The 13181-nt window shown below is 45.1% G+C and overlaps 1 protein-coding gene across 3 annotated transcripts in view; it reads left to right on the top strand.

Annotated features, from left to right (window-relative positions):
- The window catches only part of CRACDL (CRACD like), a 128524-nt gene that overhangs the window by 86531 nt on the left and 28812 nt on the right, over window positions 1-13181 (top strand). For all 3 annotated transcript variants that reach the window (XM_041756897.1, XM_041756896.1, XM_041756898.1), the window contains exons 4-6: window positions 5689-5824; window positions 6099-6263; window positions 11924-12151. In XM_041756897.1, coding sequence (XP_041612831.1) covers window positions 5689-5824; window positions 6099-6263; window positions 11924-12151 — 529 coding nt within the window. The remainder of the gene's footprint in view (window positions 1-5688; window positions 5825-6098; window positions 6264-11923; window positions 12152-13181) is intronic.

Genomic DNA, 13181 nt, shown 5'->3' on the forward strand with positions numbered 1-13181 from the left:
GCAAGAAGGACCCACACTGCACTTTGTGAAGAGCACCAAGGATGGGCTGTATATATATGCATTTTTTCCTTAGGCAGCATGCTCCATATTCTGGGGGAGTAAGGCATTATCGTGATGATATTGCTAATTATTAATTATTAAATGTCTTCACTGGACCAGCCCCAGGGCAGTTATAACACTCACTTCCACCAACACCCTGTCTCTTGACCAGAACACACAGTGGCCCTTCCAACCAGAGAACAGGATCACAGTAGGGGTGAGCAGGGATTGAGTGTGTGTGTGTGTAAATGTGTATGTGAGAAATGACCTGTCCCCTGATGTGTCTCCTCTTTGTCCCTGAGCCCATGGAAAATGGGGACAGTTTCTTTTTTTTCTTTTTCTTTTTTTTTTTTTTTTTTTTTTTTATCTTTGTGTTCCTAGCACCTGGCAGAGGCCAGGCCCTCAATTACTGGTTATAGTTTGCTGGAGTGAGGTTAGGAAGCATCAGGTTAGGATGCTGGTTTCACGAGCCCAGGAAATACATTACTTTTAGAGAGCAGTACAGAGGATGGGACAAGATCTTTCCCCCCACCAACTTTATTGAAAGATAATTGACATATAACATTGTGGAAGTTTAAGGCATATAACATGTTGATTTAATACAGACATATATTTAAAAATGATTACCACCATAGAGCTAACACCTATATCACATCACCTAGTTACTTATTTTTAAGGTGAGAATATGTAAGATCTATTCTTTTAACAATGTCCAAGTATATACTACAATAGTACTGACTATAATTACTATGCTATATAAACTGTGTTATAGATCTCCTTAACTTCTTCATCATATAACTGGAAATTTGTACCATAACCACTACCCTGCAGCCCCTCGTAACCACCATGCTATGTATTCCTAGGAGTTCTACTTTCTAAGATTCTACATATAAGTGAGATCCTACAGTATTTGTCTTTATCTGTCTTGTTTCACGTAGTGGAATCACCTTGGGGCTCATCCATGTTGTCACAAACCAGAGGATGTCCTCCTTTCTCATGATTAAGTAATATCCCACGTACATACACACACATAGACACACACACACATATATGTATACACACATTCATACTACATCTTCTTTATCCATTCATCTTTTGATGGACACTTGGATTGTTTCTGTATTTTAGCTACTGTGAATAATGCTGCAGTGAATCTAGGAATGCAGATCTCTCTTCAAGACCCTATTTTCATTTCCTTTGGATAAATACCCAGAATTGGAATTGCTGGATCCTATGGTAGTTCTATTTTTAACTTTTTTTTAAAAGATTTTATTTATTTATTCATGAGAAACACAGAGGAGAGAGAGAGAGAGGCAGAGACACAGGCAGAGGGAGAAGCAGGCTCCATGCAGGGAGCTCAACGTGGGACTGGATCCCAGGACTCCCGGATCATGCCCTGGGCTGAAGGCGGCGCTAAACCACTGAACCCTATTTTTGCCTATTTGGCAAAAATTGGCAAATTTTTGGGCTGCCCAAATTTTTAGCTTTTTGAGGTGCTTCCATGCTGTTCACAGTGACTGCACCAACTTACATTCCCACCAGCAATGCAGAAAGTTTTCCTTTTCTTTACATCCTCGCCAGTGCTTAATCTCTTATCATTTTGATGATAGCCATTCTAATGGGTGTGAGATTTGCATTTCCCTGATAGTGATGTTGAGCATCTTTTCATGTGTCTGTTGGCCGTTTGTGTCTTTTTTTGGGAAAATATCTATTTAATTCTTCTGCCCATTTTTAAATTGGATTGGTTTTTTTTTCTTGCTATTGATTTATATGAATCCTTTACATATTTTGGATATTAACCCCTTATCAGACATATGATTTGCAAATATTTCCTCCCATTCTGTAGGTTGTCTTTTCATTTTGTTGATGGTTTCCTTTGCTGTGCAGAAGCTTTTAAATTTGGTATAGTCTCATTTTTTATTTTTGCTTTTGTTGCCTTTGCTTTCAAAAAATTATTGCCAAGACCTATGTCAAGGTTGCTTACTACCTATATTATCTTCTAGGAGTTTTACCATTTGGGGTCTTAAGTGCAAATTTTTAATCCATTTTTTTTAAGGTGTAAGATAGGGTTCAGTGTCATTCTTTTGCTTGTGGCTATCCAGTTTTTCCAGCACCATTTATTGAAGAGACTGTCCTTTCCTCATTGTATATTCTTGGTTTCTTTGTTATAAATTAATTGACTGTATAAGGGACAGAAATCTTAGAAGCACTCCTTAGCCCCTTTGAGAGTCTGTGTGCCTTCTAGATTCTGCAGCACGTTGTCATCCATCACCACGGGCAAAGGGGTTCTATTTGCCAAGGTACATTAATGGTGGCAAACCACACGGGACCCTGTGGATTTAAAAGGCTGACACTCATTTATTGTGTCTGTGTTGTTATACTTTTTAAGTCTCTTAGTCTGTAATGATTTTCCTTCCCCCTCCCCACCCACCCCACTTTGTTTCTTGTCATTGATCTGATGGAGAATCAGGGTAATTGTCTCAGTCAAATACCCCACATTCTGGATTTGCTTTTCTCTTGCTATAATTGAACTCATTTTTATCGTCTCTGAATCTCTTGTAAAATGCTACATGGATCTAGATATTTAATTAGATTTAGGTTCAAGATGGTACTGGATACTCACTGTCACATCACTTCATGAGACATATGCTGTCTAGTTGTCCCACTTCTCATGACACTAAAACTGAGCAGTGGGTTTAGAGGGTCTCTGTCAGTGATACACAAACCTTCACCTAATGGTTTCAACACCTGCTGATTATTTCATTGCAAAATGGTGGTTTTTCTAATTGTATTACTCATTCTGCATGTGTTACTTGAAATTCTTACATGAAAAAGACCTTTCCTTTGTCAAGTCCTTGGTTTCTCTGACATGCAAGTTGTCCAGGAAAAGCAGCATAATGCCCGTTTCTTTCTCCTTTTACTAGTCTACCTTCAGAATAATAATCTGGTACGTAGCTAGTACCCTAAGTTCCAATACTGACCAATGAGTTTTGGTTTTTTTCTTCTCTGTTTTTTTCTATATCATTGTGAACACAAAGTTTTATATATTTGCTTTGCTTTAGCCCATGGCAGTCTTTATTCATTTTTATGTTCACAATGTCTCATCTTACACTATTGGGAGTCACTTCAAATTACCTCCTGGATTCTTTAGACATGACCCCTTTGTCTTTGAAACCTTCTTTGCTTGCTTTCTTGTACAATGAGAAATCCCAGCTTTATTTTGTACATTTCCTGTCTTAGACCTATAATCAGCCATTTCTTCACATGGTCCGGTTCCTTTTAGTGTGAAATGGCTGTTAGAGACCACAATCTGGCTGCCAGAGGTGACGATTGCTAGTTGGCTGTCATTGCTTCTAGACTTCTTCAGTAGATTAGATATACTAGAAAATGCATTTTATTTTTTAAGGGAAAAATAACTCACTGATATTTCCAGTTAAATGTAATAAGACAAAATTTTTACTTTATGTGACTTCACTGTTCTCTAATACTGAGAATCTTGGTTCCTGGTGATATTCACAAAATTATTTATTTTCTTCTTCATATAATATAAAAATTTCATTACTCTGCTTCCCACACAGAGGTTACCTATAAATATTATTTTGTACTATTTTTTAAAAGTCAGTATTGCTACCAATAAGACTGCCAAGTGTAATTTCATATCTTTGTTTTGTTGTTGCTTTTGGGATTTATCCTATTGTGAATGTAGAGTCAAAAGTCACTTGGTGGGGGGTGCACCTGGGTGGCTTAGTGTCCAGCTCTTGATCTTGGCTTAGGTCATGATCTCAAGGTTGTGAGATGGAGCCCCTTATTGGGCTCCATGCTGGATATGAAGCCTACTTAAGATTCTCTCTCTCCCTCTCCCTCAAAAAAAAAAAAAAAAGTCTCTTGGATGTTGAGTTAAAGTCACTTGAAATCATTCTTTTCTCTGTGCAGTTATGCCAACAACATGATATAAAATTAGGCTCGTTTGTTTCTGTTTGTTTTCTAGTTTCAGAGATTATCTTATTTCCCTTTTTGTTTGATTTTTGTCTTCTAACTATATGTAATATTTACATAGTTTCAAAGACAAAATTTTAAATGTATAAGTAAGTGCCTTGGCACCTTGTCTCCCCATCTCGTTTTGTCTTTCCCGTAACGGAAACTATTTTTATTCATTTGTTGCTTATCCTTCTATGTTTATGTTTTAAAACAGGAGCAAACAACACACTTCACATATGTTCCCCCTCCCCACGTAGAGCTAACACACCGTAAACATTGTTCTGCACTCTGCTTCACTTTCTAGTGAGTGTGGTCTGGCGCTGCCCGGTACACATAGCCTTCTTACCCTCTGGGTCTGCTGCAGGGTCTCTATCAAATGATGTTCCGTGGTTTATGCCGGGAATCTGCTGAAGGCCATTTGGGTTGTTGATAGTCTTTTCCTTCTGTAAATGTAGTGAATGGCCCTGAGCATGTGACCTTTTGTGTTTTTGCCAGTGTATCTTTACGGAGGCCTTTTCGTGCTCTCTCAACTCTTGCTTACACCCAGAGTGGAGGTGTTGGGGTAGAGGCTATGGTTTCCAGTGGGCACCTGGAGGAAACACAGGTGTGCGTGTGATCTTTGTAGCAAAAGCTGCCATTTACAGGGAGGGCCTGCAGGTTGTTTCACTTGGCTTGAGGACACATCCTTCTGGGAGCTGTCGGTTCCCCACTTGCAGACTCACCACTGTGGTCTAGAAGGAAGTTGGCAAGCATCTTTAACCAACACAACGTGATCTGCTGTGGAGCGGACCGCTCCTCAAAGTTCCTAATGCCTGGTGGAGGACAGGATGCCTGGGGCGGCCTATGGGTGGGGGAGTGGGGAGCACAAATGCCCAGAGCCTGTGGGGGCGGGCTTTCCTTCCTTCATCATCAGGTCTTGATCACCTCCTTCCACCTATTGTTCAAACAGCCACTGCTGCTAGGAAAATCTGACAGCTAACTCCCACATCCTCTTAGGACATTTTATGAATGTCCTATGGGTTCAGTGCTGAATTGGGAGTCTTGAGCTCAGGGCTGGGGCAGGGGCCAGGATGGTGATGACAGAAAGGCCCACCATCTATACTCCAGGGCCTAGGCACACAAGCTAGAATGCACAGATCATAGCAGGTAATGAAAAGAGGCATAACTTTGCAGATTTGCAGTTCTCATTTCAAACCCAGCCTGTGGAATGTGTGTTTTGTACCACCTTGCAAGGATACCTCCATCAGGCAGGCCTTCAGCCTGCTGTGCAAACACAACCTCTAGCCCACCGAGAAATGGCCTATTTGCCCACGAGGAACAATTTCACCTTCCTCAGACATCCACCACGATCTTCTACACAGCCTCCCAGCCAGCGGAGGCCCCCAGCCAGCCCTTCATTTCTGTAGTTTGTGTCTTAGACCTCATACCTCATAAACCCTAGTTTTCCAATTAGTATAAAGAATTCACACAACCTTCAATTCAGATCGTTAGGAAAACTCTGTCTCTATGGTGCTCCTAATAGTGGACTGTGGTATTTGACAGGGTGGAGATAAATGGAGTCAAAGGCCACTAAAAAATAAATGCAGTCGAAGACTTATTGTGGATGTGCCATTAGGCCCCAGGCCTCTGGTTGGGGGAACACAGAGTTTCACAGTGCCTCTTTTATCCTAGGGAGTCGAGGGGCGCCCTGGGCAGCCGGGCCCTGTCACACGACAGTATTTTCATTCCTGAGTCGGGACAGGACCCTACTCGGCCTGTGCGGGTATTTTCCCAAGAAAACGTGTGTGACCGGATTAAAGCCCTGCAGGTAAACTTTTCCTTAGTAGTGACAATGGGTATGTATGTCAAGTATGAGTTGAGAAGTTTTAAAATTATTTCTGCTTAGTTTATTTGACATATCTTAAAGTATAATTGCATGCAGGACGTACCAAATCACTTACAGACAACTTTTTAAGTTCAGCCCACTACAACCAGGCCAGGGCATCGAAAATATCCCCTGAATGAATGAATTGGAGCAGAAAGGTGTGTTGATAAAAAGTTGCCAATGAAAACTAGAGCAAATATTCTTTATTATAATCTAGCTAAAAATACAGTGTAATGTGAAAATGGGACCACCACCTCCTCCGGGGGGCCTTCCTGCCAAGCGGGGAGAGGATGCTGGCATGAGTTCTGAGGACGATGGTCTGCCCAGGAGTCCCCCAGAGATGTCCCTGCTGCCTGACATCGGTCCCGGCACAACCATAAAGGCAAGTGAAGCCTGTACCACCTCACAGCTTTGTGTGCGCTCACCTCAGAGGGCAGTGGGGGGTTCTGGTGGCCCGTGTGTGTTCCTATAAGATTCCCACGGTCTGTGGCCAGGAGGTATCCCAGACCAGGTCAGTGGAGCTCACAGTCAGTCTTTGGGCTGCATTCATTTTCATTCTTTGAGCAGAAATCTCCATCTTGTCAGGAGATGCGGTTTGGGTAACATTTTTCAAAATGGTTACAGATCTGATACAATCGACCCATCGACCCTATACCTGGTTTTTCCAGTCTGAGCAAGTGACCAGACTGGGCTTCCCATCTAAAAAAAGGGAAACACCTTGATGTCTGTTTTCTGTTGTCATGACATTTGGCTGGAGGAGGAGGGAGTGGACTTAATCTGGACTCTCAGATCTGAGTCTAGGGCCCTGAGAACTTGCTGATCTAGGGCTAGAATGCGAGGTGTGGTGCTGGTAAACAGGGCAATAGGGGAAGTTTGACAAGCAGGAAGGGTACTTATGACTTCAGCAGGGCAAGGGAGCTGATCCTGGATAACACTCTTCCCCACTAGAAAAACAGGAGAAGGAATTGAGTCTTGTATAAGCCCTGGCTCGTGGTGCCACCATTTTAAGCTCATTCACTGTACTTGTATGTAAATGACCATTTTTTTCCCTTTAGACACACCTTACTGCGGGGTGGATAGAATTGGAGTTATATGTGTTATGCTGATACTTGAAAAACAAATGCCAGAGTCCATGTTTTATAGCCACTTCTTGCCCTTGTGTGTTCTTGGAGCTATGGCTTGTGCCCTGGCGGGGGTGCTATGCACTGTGAATCTCGGGGATTCACTGTGAACCGCCGTCTTGGAGATTCTGAACTGCTCTGTAATACATGCAATAGTCACTTCAACTTGGACATCCAGAAGCCCCCTTGCAAAGGCAGGGAAAAGAATATTTACCTAGCTTGGGTGCAGTTGAGAGCTCCCAGAGCATCGCTGATACCAGAGGAAGGACTGTGGTATAGCTGAATGTAAGTAAGCCCTAGGGTAGGGGGTTTGCTCAGAGCTGGCTAGAGAATTGTTCTCTCCAGAATTCTGCTCTAAGGTGAACCTGTCCCTGCTTGTTCCATGAGCAGGGTCTGAAGACTGAACTACCCACACCCACTCTCCCATGTTGAAGCAAAGAGAAGACAAGGATTATTTGGCCCATTTCCTGGATTTTAAGCCAACCCCATACCCCTTAACATCTTAAATACTGGAGGGGAAGGTTGACAGGCTATGGCTGCCTGTGGTGTCACATGTCAGACCCATCTTGTACTCTGAAAGGAGCAGCTTCAGCATCCCCAGCCTCAGGACCAGATGGGACTTTGTATGCTTCAGGGCCATGTGTTGGGGAGATGACTCTCACGAGCCATAGTTAACTGACTTGCCCTCACACCATCCTGTAGTTCTCTGGCTCTCATAGCACCATGGTTCTCTGCCTTTAGCTGGCACAGTACAGAAGAACAGGTAGTTTCTAATTCCATTCATTGAGGCATGAGCCCAAATCCAAACCTGCAAAGCACTACAATGCACAGATTCCATAGTTAGCTGCGTGGGAGCCACTCACACTGGGCAGGGCTGGCCTCCTCTTCTCAGCATCCCTCCTATGGTGGTTATGTTATTGAAAAAAACAAGGTTCTCAGATTTTATTAATTGGTAGTATGAACAAGCTACTAGTTTCATAAGAAACTAAAATTAGAGCCTCTTAAAGGCTTAAAAAAATACTTTAAAAAATAAATATAATGTTTATTATCATGGTTTAAAAGACACAGTGATCATATTTTATGCCCTGAAAGTTTCTTGGGCACAGTGAAAAACTGAAACAGCCCACAATCCCATCCTTTTGGGATTTAAGGTATCATTATGTCGAATATTGTGGGTTATATAAAAACATTTTAAAGGGTGCATTGTTTCCCCCCTCTCAACCTGTCCAATGTGCCCAAGAAACTTAAGATTATTGTGATAAAAGGTTTCCAGTAACAAGTATCTCATGACATTACCAAGATGATATTTCCTGATGGAACGAGTTTTTCAGGAAGTGCATGGAATTATTTTTAAAATCTCATTACCACATGAGGTGACAACTAATGAAACTCTATTTGGTGATTTTTAAGGTAATATTTTATCAAACTAGCCATCTGTGAAGTGTCCTGCCATTAAGTAGGAAACACTGGGTAGAGGGTGGCAAGTTGGCAAGTTTTCTCTGTCCTGGGTGATGAGGGAAGATAACATAAGGAGAGAGACAACATGGGCTCTGGCAGAAGCGCACACACACACACACACACACACACACACACACACACACACACACGGCTGTGCAGCCAGGCAGGCGGCAGTTTCTATAACCTGTAGGAATCTGTCCCCGGAAGGTTTTGGAGAGGATTATGTGAGGTCAGGTAGGTCAGTACCTCCTCTTCCCTCAGCAGGAAAGGCCAGCTGGAGTGCGAAGCCAGCAGGCTCCTCCTTCCCAGAAAGGCCCCACTGGCCCTGCTTCCCTTCTGCAGGCTGTTCCCCCTGCAGCAGCCTCAGCCCGCCCCTTGATGGCTGAGCCCCTCTCTTTGAGGACAAACACCTTAAGGCAGCTGTCACCCAGGGTCACTCCTGAAAAAGCCTGCGAACTTCAGACCAGTTTCCCATTCGTCCAACGTCACATTCCTCCAACGAAGGGCCCGCGTTAGACTTTTTTAAATCATTCACTTCCAGAATCATCCAGAAGCACAGATTTCAGGACAAGCCGGGTGAGTGGGAGCAAGCAGTACAAGGGGCACTTCTTTCAACCCACAGATAAAAACGCAGGTCAGCTTTCCTGCCCCACCCTACCTCACGTAATTACCTCACTGATCAAACCCAGGACTTGCAGTTCTCCTCAGCCGGCAAGGTGTTGGTTTTTCAAGCCCGAAGAACCCTCAGAATGACCGCGAAGATTTGAGAAGTAAGCGTTCAGCGCCTTAGCAGAAGACCAGCCATGACAGCCAGCACAGGGGTTTTGCAGGGACAGAGGTCATTGTGGTCAGAGTTTCTGGGAAGTTAAGCTCCTTGCCCGGCCTCATCCCCCCAGGGGCTGGAGTGGGCCTGAGCCCAGGACCATCCGCTGGGTGCGCTCAGGCAGTGCAAGCGCAGGGGGAGCTGAGTAGAGAGGAGGCAAGGAAGGCTTGTCCTTTGGGTTTATGGAGGGGGTGGTGGGTGAGCGAAGCCCATGTCCGCACAGAAGACATAGTCATTCTCACCTGGGAATAATTGTATTTGCAAAAGCAGCTCATCTTGCCTGTTCTCTTAAGTCCCCACAGGCAGAAAATCAAAACCCAACGTTTAATGAAGTGTTCACGCGTTGTTCCTCTAGAACGCACCCATTCTGGTGGTGACCCTTAGAGGACGCCTGGGAGACATGTCACCTGTGCAGTCTTAGGTAACTTCCTGAGTCATCAGCTACAACCATGGAAGCCAGAACCACAGGCACAGAGGAAGCCGCGAGTCCTGTCCTGTGGTTTATTGTTTTTTTCTTGCTTTATTCCCATAAGAACCCAAGTAGCTGTAACAAGACAACTAAAATGGACCATGTCCACTTATAACCCTTTTCCCCTCATTGTAGTAATGGTCTTCTCCCAGTTGGCAGGAATAAACTTAATACTTGCAGGAGAAAATGTAAGGGACCTTTCTGCTAACAGGGAAAATACATTTCTCTGAGGAAGTTCCCTGGCAGGGGCAGTCCCTGCATCAGCTTGTCTCTCTAACAGTGACTTCCTTCTGCTGCCCTTAGTTTAGCAGAGGCTGTTGGAACCTGCACGGCATGGGCCTCCAGGGTTGTGGAAAAGAAACTGGGGAAGACATACTCAGGCCCCTGGGAGTCTGCCCACTGCCCACGTCTCTCACTGCCCCTTCCTGAGGAGGCCATTTTCACGGGGGCTTATTAAATCATTATGAGGTGCATAAAATTATGGTCTTAGGTTAAAATGTAAGCTTGATGGCCCCTTGCACCCAATAAGATGGCTACTATCAAAGAAAGAAAATAACAAGTGTCAACAAGGATGAGGAAAAATTGGAGCCCCTGTGCAGTGTTGGTGGGAAGGCAAAGTGTGGGAAACAGTATGACAGGTCCTCAAAAAGTTAAAAATAGAACTACTCTGTGATCCAGCAATTCCTACTGTATGATCCAGCAATTCCACCTCTGTGTGTATCTCTGAAAGAACTGAAGGCCAATTCTTGAAGAGGATTTGTACACACATGTTCACAGCAGCAGCATTCATAGTAGCTAAAATGTGGAAGCAACTCAAGTTTCCATTGATGGATGAATGGCTAAACAAAATGTGGTATCTACATTCAATGGAATATAGTTTGGCCTTCACAAAGGTAGGAAAGTCTGATACATGCTACAACATAGGTGAACTTGATGTTAAGTGAAATAAGCCAAACAACAACAACAAAAGGCAAATAGTGTATGATTCCACTTAATGTGAGGTACCCAGAGTAAGTCAAATTTGTAGAGATAGGAAGTAGAATGATGGCTGCCAGGGGCTGGGGTGGGGAGGGAATGGGAAGTTGTTGTTTAGTGGGTACAGAATTTCAATTTTACAAGAGAAAAAATTCTGTGGATGGTTGCCCGACAACATGAGTGTACTCAATGCCACTGAACTGCGTGGTTAAAAGTGGTTGCAGTGGTAAATTTTGTTGTGTGTAGACATACAAAATTTGGAAAACAAAAAACATTTGGGGAAAAAAATGTAAACTTGACACAAATACTGAGCACCATACTAGAAGTGGATGCCAGGCTTGTGACTAAAGCCCAGCACCTGCCAGATTCTCTTTCTGTTCCTCACTCCTCATTGGGGCTACATTTGCTCATGGGTGTGCGTGAGGATCCCCTTCCACCAATTCATGCTGATAAATGTCTTTGCAATAGAACCCACTTACACTTCACTCAGTGAAGGAGTTTGCCAAGTTCAGTGGGCAGGCAACCGTCATTCTTCCACGTGACTACCAAAATCCCCCTCCTCCCGACAACATTTTTGCCCTTGACTAACTACCAGTGCCTCCCTGCTGAGGTATGAGGTAGGAAAATATTTTTAACTCCAAATGGTAACTTGAAGCCAGATTTCTCCAAGAGGACACATGAAGACAGAAACCTTCTAGAATGAACAATGCAGTTGCAGCGATGGGATGCTGGGTGGTGGGCTTGGCACATCCTATGCTGCAGCCTGTAGAATCACACCTCTGGGCCACCCTCTCAGTTTCCAGAGGCAGGACCAAGCCTGCTCTTGCAGAGATCAGATTGGTCCATTTCATCAGAGAAAGAAGCTCTTGTCTAAAGCGCGTATACCCAGGTGGGAGGGTGAAGGCAGAGTTATCTCACCAAGGATGCCGGGGACACAGGTCCTCTGCTTAGCCTTGGAAATGAGAAGTTTTTAGGGGTTAGGCCAACATTTAAAACTCCCAGCCATTTACCTTTCTAAGGAAGTACCCCAGAGTCCTTCCTGTTGAGAGTCAGATTTTACATCTGTCCCTCTGCATAAAGCCCAGAGGCGGCGTGGGAAGACTGAGCTCACTAAAAGGAGGGGATTGATATGTTGGCTGGACCCACTCCCAACCGAGAAGTTAATGTGGGGTCTGCTTGCTCCTTGTTCCTTGAAGGTCTCTGTAGTTCCCTCATCCCGGCCACAGTCTCCAGACCAGCTCCTCTCCAGGCAGGCCAGCGACGCCAACGTTTCCCCCCGCACCTCGGACAGCAGCTTGGCACCCGTGGCTGATTTCGATTATCCTCCAGAATTCTCCTCCTGCCTGGACAACTCTGCAGCTAAGCACAAGCTCCTGGTTAAGCCCCGCAACCAACGGTCCAGCAAAATGAGGCGGCTGTCTTCGGTAATTGGGCTTCGTCCTCCACGCAGAGGCAGGACAGGCAGGCCCTGCGGCACCCCCGCTCCTGCCACCCCTGCCTCTCTCCTCTCAGGGTCATGTGCCCCTTCCGAGAAACCCCCACAGCCGGTGGGGCATCCGCAGGAGCTGGAGTTGCTCTTCCTTTTCAATATAGGTCAGATATGTCTCTTGACCGCATAAATATGCCACGTGTTCAGGGCAGCACCTCCCACAAAGCCTCTGCGTGCTGTGGGTGCCTTGTCTTGTCCACAGCGCTCCGCGTAAGGCCTGTACTCCTGGCCTGGAACAACCAGGCCCTACCTGCCTCTCAGACTGCCTCCTATTCTCTCTCTCTCTCAGCACCTTGATGCCCGCTGTATCCACTGCTCGAGACACTCTTCTCCTGGCTGGCTCCTTCTCAGTCTTTGGGTCTCGGCTCCGAGGTCCTCTCCCGCAGAGAGGCTCACCTGACCAGCCTATGGAAAGCAACCCCACCTTCCCACCAGCACGTTCACTTCCTTCATAGCACTGGCCATGCACAGAAGTGACCTCTGTGAATGTGTGAGCTCACTTCTTATAGCCAGTCTTTTTGAGACCTCGTCCCAGCCCATAGGGCATGCTAGTCACACAGCTGGCATTCAGTGAGCATTGGTTGGATGGATGGATGAATGAATGAGGGAATGAACCAGTGACAGAGAAGCTGATGCATTAGTGTGGACTCCTGCCTTGAGTGAGGCCTCTTTTAGTGGTATGGGGATTGTGCCCCTGTGAGGACCGGCCACCCCCCACTTTGGTCATGCTGCCTGCGTAGTTGTCAGCTCATGGTTCTAGGAATCAAGAACTCATTCATGGAGTGCTTTGGCCTTATAGTACCAGTGGGTTAGAGGTCCACATAAGATTATTGCCTTCTCTGCTGCCTGTTGGTGCCCACAGTGTCTCAGCCCTGGAGGAGCTGAGAGCAGGGTGTGGGGCCAGCCTGGCCACAGAAAATGACAGTGCTGAGAGAGAGATGCTCACAGCCCAACATTCTCTTCCT

Source organism: Vulpes lagopus, chromosome 5 (assembly GCF_018345385.1).
Source record: "Vulpes lagopus strain Blue_001 chromosome 5, ASM1834538v1, whole genome shotgun sequence".
Classification (NCBI taxonomy): Eukaryota; Metazoa; Chordata; class Mammalia; order Carnivora; family Canidae; genus Vulpes; species Vulpes lagopus.